Below are 15,842 nucleotides of genomic sequence, written 5' to 3' on the forward strand. Positions count from 1 at the left end.
AAAAAAAAAAAGATTTTCAAAGCATCAACTCGTTAGGTTGGGATAAGGAATATAGGAGATCCTCAATGCAAAGCACTTAGCAAAATGCCTGGCACATAGTAAGTAATAATAAATGTTAGCTATTAGTCTCCTAATAGATTTCTATTCCATAGAGTTCATGGATTCTTAAAAGCTATCCTTATGACAATATCTTTCCTAAGTTTTTCATTGGTTTCCAGTTGTAGTGGTGATAATAGTGGTGATGGTAGGGAGAGAAGAAATAGCAGTCTGGCTATTAGAATAAGTGGCAAAACCAGTAAAGCAACGGGGGTGGGGGTGGGGGTTGGTCTTTGTGATCACAAAAAGGCAGACCTGACATGGATGATGCACTGACCATTCTTCTCAAACCTGTTCTACTGGCCTCACATTAGGAGAGCTCTAACTCTGACAACAGAGTGAGTTCTTCATCGTTTTTTATGGAAAATCAAAAGTTTTATCAAGGGTTCAGAAATTAAAAAAAAAAAAATTCACCCAAATAAAATGGTTTCATATTAGTAAAATAGGTTTTCCTTATTCTGTAGTACAAATCAAAGAAGCTACATGTAACAGCATTCTGTTCGGTATGCATAGTTACACAAATATGTTTCCTATTCTTACCTACAGACCATCAAATCTTCTAATCAATCTGCTTAAAATAATGCTAACAGCAGCAATTACTAAGATACATTTTTCTACAAAATAATTTAATAAGAATTCACTTGTTTCATAATACTTTGCTAACTGAAATAAAAGAAAAATAAAGATCCTGCTGTTAAGAGCTTACATTATATAAAGAAAACAGTATTCACCTTATTAAGAAACAGAGGAGAAAATGGGGCAATGGGAAAACTCCAGTGAGCTTCTCTCCTTTCAACAATTATAGCTTTAAAGCAAGAAACATATGAGGTAGCTAAGGTCACAAATGAAATAAGGAGTTGTCAATTTACTCTGCACTTGGGCAAGGCAGGCTTACTCTTTAGTTATTATTATTATTATTACTATTAATTTATTTTTTATGTTTATTTGTTTTTGAGAACGAGAGAGACAGAGCATGAGCAGGGCAGGGGCAGAGACAGACAGGGAGACACAGAATCCGAAGCAGGCTCCAGGCTCTGAGCTGTCAGCACAGAGCCCGACGCGATGCTCGAGCTCACAGACCTCAAGATCATGATGTGAGCCGAAGTCAGACGTTTAACTGACTGAGCCACGCAGGTGCCCCAGTCCTTAGTTTTTGAAGATGAAGTTAAAATAGTAAGCATCAATTCCCCTAGAACAGCTTAATAAAAGGGCCTATGCAGTGGCTAAGGACCTTTATCTTGATTTAGGCTTTAGGAATGATCTTAGGAAAACTTGCAAATCAGATATATTCCTATTATGGACAATGATTCCACACAATGAATACTTTCCTGATGTCATGCTGCTCTGTGGGAATTTTCATATATAAAAGTCTGCAAATTAAAATATAAATTAAGTAGCCTATACATTAAAACATACCTTGAACTCCAATTTTTAAAGGAAAATTACAATTTCTTTCAACAGTCAAGAGATTTCAATTCTAAGAAAACTATCTTTCAATTTATGATAGCCACATTCATATCTGAAATATAACTTATACAGAATTGCATAACATGCATTTGTCTTCAAATTTCAATAATGTGCTCTTTCAATTTGCTTGCAGACTGTTTCTATTACATGCAACCCCTGTATTAAGGTTTGAGTGCATAAAAACTCTTAAGATTCTCTAAGCGAAGACATAGATTTATCTTTGAACTACTTGAAAAAAAAAAAGACTATACGTTTTAAATGATTTTTCTTAGGAATGTCTAAAATGCAATAATCATAACCTAAATTACTTTGCTGAGGTACAAGCAGATCTGATCACTTTGGAAACAATACATTCCTAACATATAAACAGATGCAGCAAGACCATATGGACCCATTTCTGCAAAAGTAACAAAAACGGCAATTTAGAAATCGAGAGCACTTCAACATGAAGATAGACTGTTTTGCTATAGCTATGGAGTAACTGCAGGGTTAGACCTGAGGGGAAAAGAATGTTTCTAAAATATTTTTCTCTCCAGAAATGATTCTAAAAAGAAAAACGATCACGCAGTGCAGAGAATTCAATGCTGAATGATCCTGTCATCCATTTAATCTCACCAACTCAGCAGTCACTCATTTCAACTTTAATAGCATCAACTTTGCATGTACAGGGGAAAAAATATTCCATATATTCATAATTTAACTCTGAACAGGAACTGTTATTCAAGTGAAAAGGAAATTATCATTTTAAACATACAAAGTCAGGGTTAGCTTTAAGTGTTAATAAAGGAAAAATACTGCATTACTTTCAAATGTGAACGAAAGGTAATGCTAATTCAATGGCAAAAATTGAAGTTAAAAATGTCTAAGTTAACAAATTTACATAAAACTGATTCAATACAATACATATCTATAACCTGCTTAAATAAAAAAGGGGGCAAAAACACACATTCTTGGATTTTGTGGTTCCATAAATGAATATTCATACTTGCCAATTACTGCACATAAAGTATACAATATGGTTTGTGCCTCTGCATTCTTCTGAGGTGGCAACTATACGGAACAGATCATCTTTGTAGATCAGCTTACCTTCCCTCCATCCCTCCCTCCCTCCCTCCCTCCCTCCCTCCCTCCCTCCCTTTCCTGGACAGAGTGTTTTGTTTACAGGAGGCTTTCCATGGATATTTTTTACTTAGTTAAAAGCAAGCACTAAAGCTAACTACAGGGGGATCTTGAGCATTTTTACATTCCCAGTTCATTAATACAGTAAGTATTTTTAGGCACCTACTATGTATTTCATGTGTACATATGTGATACAGCTATGTGTGCAAAGCCAGACTGAGCCTGTTCAAATTCCTGGAATTTAAGAACTCTTCACATCAAAACAGAGCAAAGCACCCCAAAACAAAACAAACAAAACCTACAGCACCCAATAAACCTAAAAAGAGTCTCCAACTGACTCAAATAGAACAAATAGTTACTCAGGATGCACTCCTGAGACATAGAAGACTGGAGAACTTTGCCAATAGGTCCAGCTGATCATTTATCAGGCCATCACAAAAGGGATATAACTGTTGCTAGCTAACTTGGCAATCTAATTTTTTATCTTGCTGAGGACAATTTTTTTTGCATACACTCACATAATGAATAAAGCTGTTGGCCATACTCAGTTGTATTCCTTAACCACAGAGACACCTGAAGTGAAGGATACCCTACACCATGAACACATGGAAGAGAAATGTTACAGTCTGACCACAGCACACTTAAAGAAGACTGATCTGAGAAGCAAGTCTCGGGGTTCAGAATTTTTGAATCCAGGCTGAACAGTATCACAGGTACTCTACCACCTGACCTCATCTTGAACCACACTGCCATAATATTAAGGAGATAACGCTTTCAAATTTGATGATCCCACAGAAATCATTAAGAAAAGATCCAATCTTACCTTGTGTTTGATGATGCAGTTCAGGCATGGAAGACTTCACTATACATTATGTGGTAATTACAATTGCCAGAATAATCCAGTTACCAGTAGGAGCAATTACTAAGTTACCACAGGAAAAATGCCAAGTTTTAGGCATTGTTCTTACAGTGCTTTTAGCTAAGCAAAAAACTATGCTTGTTTACAGCTGAAATAAAAATTCTGTCTTCTGCATGTGTTTGAGGTGTGTCAGAGAGAATGATTTTATTGTAAATAAACTTAGGGACCAAATAAAAGGAAGTTGCAAAGGCAGGTGCACAACAGTTGAGTTGTTTCAGTTTCGAAGGAATAAAGTAAATAATTGCACTGGAATTTGTTCAGTTCTGGGCATTCTGCCATACAGGAAGGGTGTGTAATTACTGAAGCTAACATATCCATGTAAAAATGAAGTAATATCAATAGGGCACAGTTGGCTCCAAATTTCCTTATTTTATCTTCAAAAATTAAGGATCTTTAATGACTCTCATTTCACTCTTTGATATTTAAGTATCACCTACATTAATATGGACACACTGAAGGCAGAATTGAAATTTTCACTGAAGTCAGAAAATATTGTCTTGAGGCTTCTCTCTGAGAGCCTCACAAGTAATGAACATTGCAATTTTAACTCACCAAAGGCAACAAAAGAAGTATACACACTATCTAATTTAGGACTTTACCAGAGTTAAGAAACGTATATGTAAAATGAGCATGTTTTACCAAATCTGTTCTGTGCTTACAATTTCATGCTATCTGGATTGGCCTCAACCTTAAATGTGGTTTTCAAACTTCTTAAATCAGAAGCCAAAAATAAGAGTGTGGTTTGAAGGAACAGTAGAATGGAGGTTAGAGTGCCTGAGTATGGCCAAGTTCAAATAGAGGTCTCAATTATGCAAGCAACTGTTATGACAGAAGATGAAAGAATGTAATAATGTAATTATGCATGATCTACAGAATGCAAATCAATTTGCATCCTATATAGAGCTATGAAATATACTTGTTAACCCTATGATTGGCCACATAGTCTTTTACAGAGTGTTTCTATAATCCAGATCACTTCCTATCAGCTATAAAAACTACCATATACTCTTCCCATTGATAACAATAGCCTGCACATGGTCTTTGGCTCACTGTTTCCTTTGAGCCTGTGAAGTTAGCACACTGACACATCTAAGTTGCAGGGGGTGGCAGCAAAGTTCTGGATGAGCAGCCAATGTCTTATCAAATTCTAATTCTTTTGCATCCAAATATGTACGACCCACTTCAAGGCGAAATCAATCATTTAGGTCTAAGGCTTTCATGGGAGGAGGCAGGGCCCTTTGAGGGCACCGCATTTGGCCATATTTCTTTACCTTACTATGCAAAAGACATTAAGCTAGACACCAGACCTTTCTTAAATTTGCCATACATTTAACTCTCAGGATGCAAAAAAATTCCTTGTTTTCAACATCTATGTTCATCGTGGACTCCTGGATCCTTATTGGGAGTTGAGTTCAATAACAGAACCTGTCCAATGCTGATCTTGATTACAGCCAACTGGTGGCTTACGTTTACTTGGCTCTTCAGGTAATTTCAGATTTGAGTTCAAGGAGCACATTATTATTCCCATGGGATGATTTTTTATTTCTTTTAAAACATGATCCTTAACTGAAAGAGATTTCTTCGGTGGTTACCTGTGTAACCAGGTATGCATGATGATGGTGGATGTTTTGTGACATCACCAAGATAACCATAACCTTCTATTCCGTACACTTAATTTTCAGCTAAGTTGGACAGATGGGAGACGACATTTATAACACTTATGTCATTATCTAACCATTAACAGGAAATAAAATTTTAGTTTGCTCCATGCAGAGATCAGATTTAATTCCTAGATCAGTATGAATATATACAAGTTGTCTGAAGGATAAAAATACACAGGTGAGTAACTAAGTTTTCTAAGCACTCCCTGTGAGATTCTCTGGCTTAGCAGTGTTCTATGAATGTGGCCGCAAGTTCCATTATCTTCACAGAACAGTTAGCTGGAAAGAAATCTGAGGGCCAGTATTATTCATTCACTCCCTTTCTGATCGATCATTACAAGTCTAATATAGTAAAGGGGTTGGGAGAGTAGCCTGTGACACATGTGTGAAACACTGTATAAAACATGGCTCTATCCTTAGATAGCTGACTATATAATCCAAGGAAGCATACAGTAAGAGTCAAAGCAGTGGAATAAAGTGCTAGAGAGGGAATATAAAGCAGTGGAATAAAGCAGAGAGAGACCTGACCTCAGCTGGGGTGCAAATGGCTTCACAAAAGAGGCAGAACTTGAACAGAAGTAGATCCCTTCTTTCTATCTGTCAAAAAGCAAGGACTTTTTCTATAACTGCACAGGTATGCACCTAAGTGACCGAATCAATGTGAAAGGTTACCACTTCACAAAAGGGAGAGAACATGCATCTTAGCATTCTGTCAAGGAATAAGGAACAATTATGTCTTTGGGATCCTAGGGGAAGTGTGGCCCCATAGAGGAAGATTTAAATGTTTTTATGACACCCCAAATCCGATTTTGGATATTAAGAGATTAATGCTTTGTTAACAAGATTGCTTTGGTTGCTTGCTATTTCCTTCCCTACTACTTATATGTGAATGGCCCAGGGCAAGTATGTCTGAGGTGTTTTAGTGGCCTGGATGTACTTTACTCAAGAACCCAGACTTTTCCTCTCAACATTCAGGTGTGTGTTAAAAGGTATTACTCTCTAATTCTTTATCCAAATGCCTTGACATTATGATGGGGTTGCACTAAATCACCATGTAGATAAAATTTATTTTCACATGCTCTATTTCTGATAATACATACATAAAGCAGTTCTAGTTTGTGAGACCAGCATGGTGAAGTTTTCAAAGTTTAATGACATGCAGAAGTAAAATACTACTACAGCATAAACAGAGCTCAATATTCAGAAAGTTGTTTTGTCTTCATATCCATGTCCAAAGAAGGTTCACTGAATCCTGATACATACTTAAGAGTAGAATCACCAGATCCTCCTAAGAGGAACCTTTTCTTCTTAGGTAGAAATGCTGATGAAAATAGTAATATTAACCCTTACCATGAGCACTTACTAGAATGTGCCAGGCACCACTGTAAACATTTTACAACGGTTACTTCAATATCTTCAGGATCATTATCACCACTTTACAGATGAGAAACTGAGACACAGAGAGGTTAAGAAATCTTCCTAAGATCACATGGAAAGTAGTGATAGGAGCCAGGGCCACTTCAGTTGCACTGAAGGGGTCTCTTCCTTCTGTGCCCTAATGAGACATCCTTCCTGAGACATGGCTGCCACCAAACAAGGTCTCTTCTTTGACAACAGAGAAGCTGATGTTATTACTTCATGGCCATGAACGTTGCATGGTAGTGAGGCTTTTATTTTTTAAATAATTATACATCCCACCCAAGAATATTATTCTTTTGATATAAAACATGATCAAGGACACGCTCTAACATTAACTGTTTCATTTGAATCTAACACAATTAAGAATGTAGCATTCTGACTAGTTATTTTCAAATCATATATATAAGGTAAACAGTAATTGGTTTTCTTATTCCTAACTTTTCTGTGCTCTGTCTCATTGGGCAGATGATAGGGAGTGACATTTTAGGAAAGTCCTAAGAAATTTTTACCCCAACTACAAAGAAATTAGAGTATCTTGCCTGGTAGCACAAAAATCCCACAGAAGCTTGAGTTAGCTTTTTAAAATCAGGTAAGTATCTTGGAATGAGACATGGATACGGTGTCTTGGGTTGAACGAAATGCTGAGTGCTGAGCGATGATAAACAATTTTAAAAGAAATTAAGAATGAAAACTGCAAACATAAATTAATGGATTCAAATTCTTAGAACAAGAATAGAAGGGTAGAGTATATCCTCTTACTAAACAAACAATCTGGGATATATATTTTAATTCTTCTAATAAATAACAAATACCTGTATTCCTCTGGCTATCTTCAGAAACAGGAACCCTTCTTGCTATCTCCTACAAAATATTCATTCAGAATACTATTTATCACCAAAACATAAAATGCTCAAGTCATGTGAGGCCATCAAGGAATTCCAGTGCCAAAATCATAATAGGCTTCCAATTTTATTCAACATGCAAGGTATGTGGTCTCAAAGTACAAATGCAAAGTTCCTGTAGCTATGTTTATGGGACACAGTTTCTAGCTTTAAGTGAGTTCTGGGCATTTTGATAAATTTACTGTCACGTTCCACCAAAATGCGGTATACACTAACAGCTCTAAATAAATCAGAGTCTCCTCAGTTTACAGCTCTTTGGGTCAAATCTTGACAACTATGAAGTACAATAAGAAAAGAGTCCTTTGTTTTCCTCCTCAAAGGTGAGAGAAGCTTGGATAACCTAGAGTTTGGTGGAAAATGAAAACAGTACTGACAACAATTTTTTGTGTCTTCTCAAATTAGTTTGTGGAATGTTTTAAAAGCCTCACATTTTAGTAAGGGGATGGAAAATATTCTGATATCTTGTTACCAGAATCAGCTGTGAAATTCTTCTTGAAAACATAGCTCTAATGTCAGATATCATTCTGGAGTATTCTTTCACTCTACATACCTAGCTTTAAGTTATAGCAAACAGTGAAATAATGAGGTAGTGAATATTCCTTTCTTCTCTGTCATAATCAGTCATCTGAACTATTGATTTTTTAAAAAATATTTCAGCAAATATACATCTAAGTTTATAACTCTGAGAAGAAAAGAACCAGAGGTTTAACCATAAGATTTTTTTTTAAAAAATTACTATTCAATTATTTCCAACAGAAAGAGTCTTATTTTTGAAGGAGGGGGCAGAAAAGAAAACAGTGGAGCTTTAAATTTACATTTACCTCATTAAGCTTTTAAATCTGAAGAAATTAAATGCAGGAGTTCCAATTTCTCTAAGCACAACAGATAAGATCTAATTTAGGAGGTTACTTGTACTTGAAGGATAAATAGTATCCTTTATTAAAAAACTGAACATAAACATGACATTGAAGCAAACTGGCACAGTTTGACAAGTTTTAGAACACTAGCTCACAAAATGAATATACTTGGATTCAGACAAACACAACAAATATAGCCTTTATCCAAAAAAATCACAGAGACAACCCTATAGAATACCTACATGAAAATGTTAGAAGGTTCAACATATCTAAGGATACTACAGGCCTCGGGATGCCAGAGCCCTGACAGAAAAGTCAGCAGGGTAAACTACGCTTCACAAAGCTTGGCGCGCATGCACACACTCTGCGATGTGGGAGAGACAGAGACACCAATCACCATCGATGTTGTCCTTACTTGCAGACGCACAAGTATCCTGCATGTTCCGATTCTGACTGGCACCTGGAGCGGCTCTACATGCCAGTCATCCCAATGTACTCAGGGATGTAAACACCTTATAATTAAAAAACGTGAAGGCATCAAGGACGTTAGACAAATTTAAAACACATCCAAAGATTAATTTTTAAAGGCATTGAAGAAAGAACTGATTGCAAATTCCAGCAAGAGGATGTACCTGCTCCTTCACGGAAGCTAGAATAGTGGTGGCTGTGGTCTCGGGTTCCATGCCTGGGCCAGTGGAGGCAGCTTCCTGGCGTGTCTGTGGCTGGCCCTCCTCCACCAATGAGGCCTGCTCAGGAGCGGGCATTCCTCCTGCAAGCAAGCAGGCAAAGAGTTAACACGGGCTCACAGACTCCTATGCAGAGCAGGCAGTGGCTGAGGATTTGCAGATGGCTCCTGGGAAATACCACGGACTTCTACATACAAAGATCACAGCTTCTTACAGCTGTTTGATTTTTAAAGGCAACATCTAGGGCCCAAAGTACAGCTAGTACTACGAAAAAGTAAAATGATAATAAAAAATAATAACAACAATACATACGAAGAAAATATATTAAAGACATCATAGGAAAAATGACATAAAAGTGTTGGGGAGGAGGGCTCTTAATTAAAAACATACTAAGGACACTAAAGCGTTTTTAGAAGCTTGTTGAATTGCTGAATATTCTATTCAGATAGCCAATAAATATGATTATATCATGAAACAAATAATAAATACTTTAGATTGTTATAGGAGCCAATTTATAAAGTATACACATGACATCTACAAATATTCAAATGCTTTACTGGTTACAGAAGAGGCTTATGTAATAGAAAAAAAAGAAGGTTTATAACTTGGGCTTGAAAATAAACAAAAGTCTCCTGTATTTAAAAGAAACGGAAGGCATTAATGACTGAAACAAGGATATCTTTGGAGTATTACAGCTAATTTGGTTTCCTTAGTGGATCTACTTTGCAGGCTCATAGCTTCTAACAGAAGAATGAGTTCTTGGCAACAGAGGGGGTGCCTCTCCTAAGATAACACACTGAGAGCAGTGTGTTTGCCAGATCAATCACCTGACCTGTTATGGACTTTTCATAAATTTGGAAAAGATTGGGAAAAGATTCCCACCTAAAATGTTGTACCTTTTTAAATAACTTAATCATGCAGCAGTCTACCATACCATGAGACTAGCCTAGTGCCTGGCATATGTAATAGGTATTCAATACATGTTGGCTGAATAAATGAATATATAAATGAAGGACTGACCATGTTTTCCATGTCGCATTCCAGTCATTAAGCAAATCTCCCCAAGTGCTATGACGCTTATGAGACCTTATTTGTTCAATGTGTAACTCTGCATACTCATATATGGGTATCTCAGACCATAAAAACTCTTCTTGATAGTCTTCAGTTTACTCCTCAAAATTACTCTACTGTTCCATTTCAGCTCTTTATCAACTTCCACAATGTTTAATTCCATAGTATGATCTGGGGATTCCAACCTCCCCATTCCCTCAAATTTCAATACCAGCTTGCTGTTTCTTTCTAAAATCATAACCTGTAAGACAAGGGAAGATATGTGCACCACCTGCGCCTCTCTCCGTCTCTCATCTTCACTCTTTTGACTTATACAGTAAGTGAAGGTAGGTTTAAGTTCCGGGCTTTTTATTTTTTTTATTGTTTATTTTATTATTGAGAGACAGAGAGAGACTGAGCATGAGCATGGGAGGGGCAGAGAAAGGAGGAGACACAGAATCTGAAGCAGGCTCCAGGTTCTGGGCTGTCAGCACATAGCCCAACACAGGGCTCAAACTCACACACCATGAGATCATGACCTGAGCCGAAGTCGGACTGAGCCATCCAGGCGCCCCTAAGTTCTGGGCTTTTAACAGTGGTTGTTTTATTGTCGTCATATTAATAGGCAGAAATAGGCAGTGAATGTGATGCGTCTCTAACGCCAGCTTCATGAAGAGTCTGCATGCCTGCTCCAGCAAGTGAATTCTCTCTCTTTATTTCTATGGTGGCCAAGGCTCAGGGCAGAGCCTGGCCTTCAAGGGGGAGGACCTCCTCAAGTATGAGCAGAGGAGGAACTCCCTTCAGTGTTGGAGTAAGTGGGTCTAGGATCAAAACCTAAGTGCCCTTGGACAAGTTGCCATCTTGTTGAGCCCACTTTCCTCATTAAAAAAAGGGCCTACTAATACTTTCTACAGCACAATGGAAGTATTTTATGGTAATCTTTATTTTTTAGTATACGTGGTAGGCTTACTGAGATATAAAATACACTTAAAATATCATCAACTGAATAAAATAGCCCATTTCTATATTTACTGGGTGCTCACTAAAAACAAGATATGAAGTCTATGAAGAAACAAATGCCACACGAAATATCCTAGATTAACATTTAAGGCAAGTAAAGATATGAAAGTATTCTATGCCATTGAAAAACTACACACCTTAAAATAAGCAGATGGTTGCAGAGAACAAAAATGTTACTATGCAACAGTGAAACAAATAATGCCAAGAATCAAAAATTTTAAATGTCAAGAGTAAAATATCATGAAATACCAATGTGTAAGGAAAAAAGAAACATAAATTCAATGAACAAAGAGAATTTGAGAAAAGGAGAAAATAAATATCACCAGGGAAATAATTATTAATTGTTTACATAAATAGGAGAAGTCTTACTGAAAGATATAGAATTTTTTTTTTTAATGTTTATTTTTGAGAGAGAGAGAGCGCAAGCAGGAGAGGAGCCCAAAGAGAGAGAGAGACAGAATCTGAAGCATGCTCTGGGCTCTGAGCTGTCAGCACAGAGCCTGATGTGGGGCTCGAACCCATGAACTGCAAGATCATGACTTGAGCTGAAGTCGGATGCTTAACCGACTGAGCCACCCAGGTGCCCTGAAAGATAAAGAATTATATTATTGTTATTTTATTACATTACTGTAAATGTACCACACTTAATTTCACAATATTTTGATGATTCTGTCCAGAAGCAGTACTGGATGAGCATTTTCTGAATACCACTCTGCCCACATAATATGCATGGGGTTAAGGGGATACAGGCATAAGGCAGGGTCACTGACCATTAGTGGCCTCATCACCCAGCTGAGGCAGCAAAATATGAATCAGATCAAGGCCAAATACAGCAAGACACAAGTAGTGGAATAACAAACACCACCAAAGTCTATAGGTAGAGGCTGTGAAGAGCTTATAAATTCACAGAAGAAACTAGTACTCAGCAGGAGAGATTTTCATAGGCAGGGATGATGTTTTTCATTCTCAGATTCCTCAAGACTGAAAGGCATTGCAGGCAATTGCTAATACTGTTGGGCTAAAGAATGATGACCATGGTGCCCATGTGTAACTGAGGTGAGACACTTCCCTGCCCCTCATCTCTGGAACAGTCTCCAAATACCACAACCAACACTGGGCAGAGGAGGGATGCCACAGCTCTGACAAGTTCTAAACCTAACATGGTCTTCTGTTCACTTTCTTGTAGCTCTTATAACAATTTAAGGAGCTGTAGGAATCAAACTTAGAGTCACAGAATGATATTACTTTTTCCCCTCAACAAAGAAAAAAACCAAATAACAATGAGTGCTTATTAGCAAAGAGACTGTGAGAAATTAGGCTTCGTGCTTCCTTCAATGACCTCAGCTTGCCTGATCTGGACAATCACGTTCTAGGGATGGGAGAAAACCGAACTGTTGTGGGGGCTCTCTGGAGAATCAGAGAATGGTAGAGGTGACAGAAAACTGGAAGCAGGAAAATGCCATTGCTGTTTTTGAGAAGACAAAAGTAGACTCTCTTCACATTATAAACTAGAGAGCTAGACATACATCTTAGGTGAGATTCTTAAAAGGATTTTATCCAAGAGATGATTTGTGAGAACGAAAAAGGGGCCCACCAAAGAAAAGTCATGTTAAGCTGTTCTAATTTCTGTCTGTGGCAGCGTAACCATGGAAATGCAGTGTGTCTAGACTCCAGTGAGGCATGTGTATTAGAAGTCCCCCATGGTATTACAATCAGCACAGAAATGGGGCTGGCCCAGGGCAACTGCTGACTCTCACAGTCTGGAAACGGCTAACAGAAACATATCATCCTATAAAGGTTTCTAATGTAATGCCAGAGAAGTTTGATCTTGACCCAATCCCAACCAAAAACTTAGGCTATAATGTAAAGAATAACACACAGGGCATGCTCAAATTCTTCAATCACTATGAATACTGAATTAATCTATATAATACAATTAAGATACAAAAACACTGTCACACTGTAGTAATGAGCTGCCTGGATGAGATAGAAACAATAGGAATAAATGTGGGCCTTATATTGAGGTTAGCTCAGCAACACATTGGGGAAAAGATTTAGGCTATAGACTTAGGTTCAAGAGCAGGATGAGTGAACCATGCATGAGACAAAGCTGTTCCAAAACCAAGGTGATTGTATGCTGTATTGAGGTCAGTACTTAAGATGATAGGAAGATGATGGGAGTGCACACCTCTCCTTCAGGCTCCTGGGGACATGTCCACATCCAGTTACAGATGGCACATTTCCAGGAATGGACACAAATGTATCCGTTCAGGAAACAATGAGCAGGATGGTGAAGGGATTCAGTCATTCTTTCCAGTCACAGGAGTAGGGACAAAATGAATGACAGCTCCTGCTCCTTATGAACTCCTTATGAACTCAGACCTTAATGGTGGGAGGTAGGGGGACACAGAAAGAGCAGTTAATGGAACAAGAAGAGAAAGTCTGACTTCAAGAAGAGAGAGACTATGCAGTCAAGCAGATGTCTATAAACCTCTGAAGGGCTGCTATGGACAAACAAGGTTAGATGCTTTAGATTTATGATCCTAAGAGCTAGATCAAAAACTAATGGTTTTGTAACAAACTCGTATTTGCCTTTCATTACCGTCTTTATACTTTGAATCAAATTTGGCTGACGGTTTTATTATTTTTATTCAAAATTAAAGGCTGGAGCCATGAGAGCAAGCTCATGAGGGCCTTTCCTTTTTTTTTTTTTAATGTATTTTTTTTAAATATATGAAATTTATTGTCAAATTGGTTTCCATACAACACCCAGTGCTCATCCCAAAAGATGCTCTCTTCAATACCCATCACCCACCCTCCCCTCCCTCCCACCCCCCATCAGCCCTCAGTTCTCAGTTTTTAAGAGTCTCTTATGGGGGCGCCTGGGTGGCTCAGTCGGTTGGGCGGCCGACTTCGGCTCAGGTCATGATCTTGCGGTCCGTGAGTTCTAGCCCTGCGTCGGGCTCTGTGCTGACAGCTCGGAGCCTGGAGCCTGCTTCAGATTCTGTGTCTCCCTCTCTCTGACCCTCCCCTGTTCATGCTCTGTCTCTCCCTGTCTCGAAAATAAATAAACGTTAAAAAAAAAAAATTAAAAAAAAAAAAAAAGAGTCTCTTATGCTTTGGCTCTCTCCCACTCTAACCTCTCTTTTTTTTTTTTTCCTTCCCCTCCCTCATGGGTTTCTGTTAAGTTTCTCAGGATCACCTAAGAGTGAAAACATATGGTATCTGTCTTTCTTTGTATGGCTTATTTCACTTAGTTCCATCCACGTTGCTACAAAGGGCCATATTTCATTCTTTCTCATTGCCACATAGTACTTCATTGTGTACATAAACCACAATTTCTTTACCCATTCATCAGTTGACGGACATTTAGGCTCTTTCCATAATTTGTCGATTGTTGAAAGTGCTGCTATAAACATTGGGGTACAAGTGCCTCTATGCATCAGTACTCCTGTACCCCTTGGGTAAATTCCTAGCAGTGCTACTGCTGGGTCATAGGGTAGGTCTATTTTTAATTTTTTGAGGAACCTCCACACTGTTTTCCAGAGTGGCTGCACCAGTTTGCATTCCCACCAACAGTGCAAGAGGGTTCCCGTTTCTCCACATCCTCTCCAGCATCTATAGTCTCCTGATTTGTTCATTTTGGCCACTCTGACTGGCGTGAGGTGATATCTGAGTGTGGTTTTGATTTGTATTTCCCTGATGAGGAGGAACGTTGAGCATCTTTTCATGTGGGAGGGCCTCTCCTTTTGAAACAAATAGTCCAGTGTCCAACATTTCAAGAATCCTCTAAAGCTGGTACATTCCCTCTCATGAGAGGTCTTTAATCACAGTTCAGATGATCAAGTAGCAGGAATGGTATAGAAGGGATCCTGCCCTGGGTATATGTTAGAAATAGGGAACAAAGTCCTCTGAATCTTGAGGCAGACACTAAGATAAGAAAACAACTACATCTGAACTGATTTCAGTGTCCCTCATTTTTCAGAATGTTGTCTATCATACACAGCTATCTGTAAAGGCACCTGGAGGGCAGCAAGTTGTGCTTTTTCTTGATGAAATGATGGACAATGAAAATCTTAGTGTTGTTTTTCTGGCTGGTTGTACAAAGCTCAGAGGTGAGTTTGTGACCAACTCTTACACGTGTCTTCTCATTTTATTCCAGACTTTACTTATTAAATTTCCTCTTTGCCCAGGTCTACTTTTATCATTCTGTTGAGCTGCATTCTTTTGCACCTTGCAAAACACTTTTTGGAAGACAGACTTGTGCTTTCTCTATAATCTTTATCAAAGACAAGCTTTCAGGTGAAACTGTTAGTATAACTGTGTGCATGTGTGTATCTCAATCTTACAGTGAACTATCACTGAATTATGGGAAATCTTCCTGCTCAAGGTTGCAGGCCACATATATTCAAGTGTGAGTACTGAATCTTGAGGCAGTGGGTGTAATATATGCAGGGTAGGGATGTAACATATAGCTATGGATGTAATAATATATATGGGTACAATCTATGACTCAATATCTATAATCCCTTTTATCACAGATGATACTAATCCATAAAATCATCTCTGTGCTAAACCTCTCTGGGATAGAAGATCAACTACATACCGTATTTTCCTCTATTTACTCATTTCTACTCTCTTTACTG

General features: G+C 38.1%; 1 protein-coding gene across 14 annotated transcripts in view; it reads right to left on the minus strand.

The window, feature by feature from the left end:
• PKP4 (plakophilin 4) overlaps nucleotides 1–15,842 on the minus strand; it is a 238,285-nt gene that overhangs the window by 151,320 nt on the left and 71,123 nt on the right. For 13 of the 14 annotated variants that reach the window (XM_078451276.1, XM_078451274.1, XM_078451275.1 and 10 more), the window contains exon 2: nucleotides 9,073–9,209. In XM_078451276.1, the coding sequence (XP_078307402.1) occupies nucleotides 9,073–9,204 (132 nt within the window). In that variant the 5' untranslated portion in view covers nucleotides 9,205–9,209. Of the gene's footprint in view, nucleotides 1–9,072; nucleotides 9,210–15,842 lie in introns of those variants that run through there. The other variant, XM_078451281.1, reaches the window with a different exon arrangement.

Source organism: Panthera onca, chromosome C1 (genome assembly GCF_046562875.1).
Source record: "Panthera onca isolate mPanOnc1 chromosome C1, mPanOnc1 haplotype 2, whole genome shotgun sequence".
NCBI classification, from domain to species: Eukaryota; Metazoa; Chordata; class Mammalia; order Carnivora; family Felidae; genus Panthera; species Panthera onca.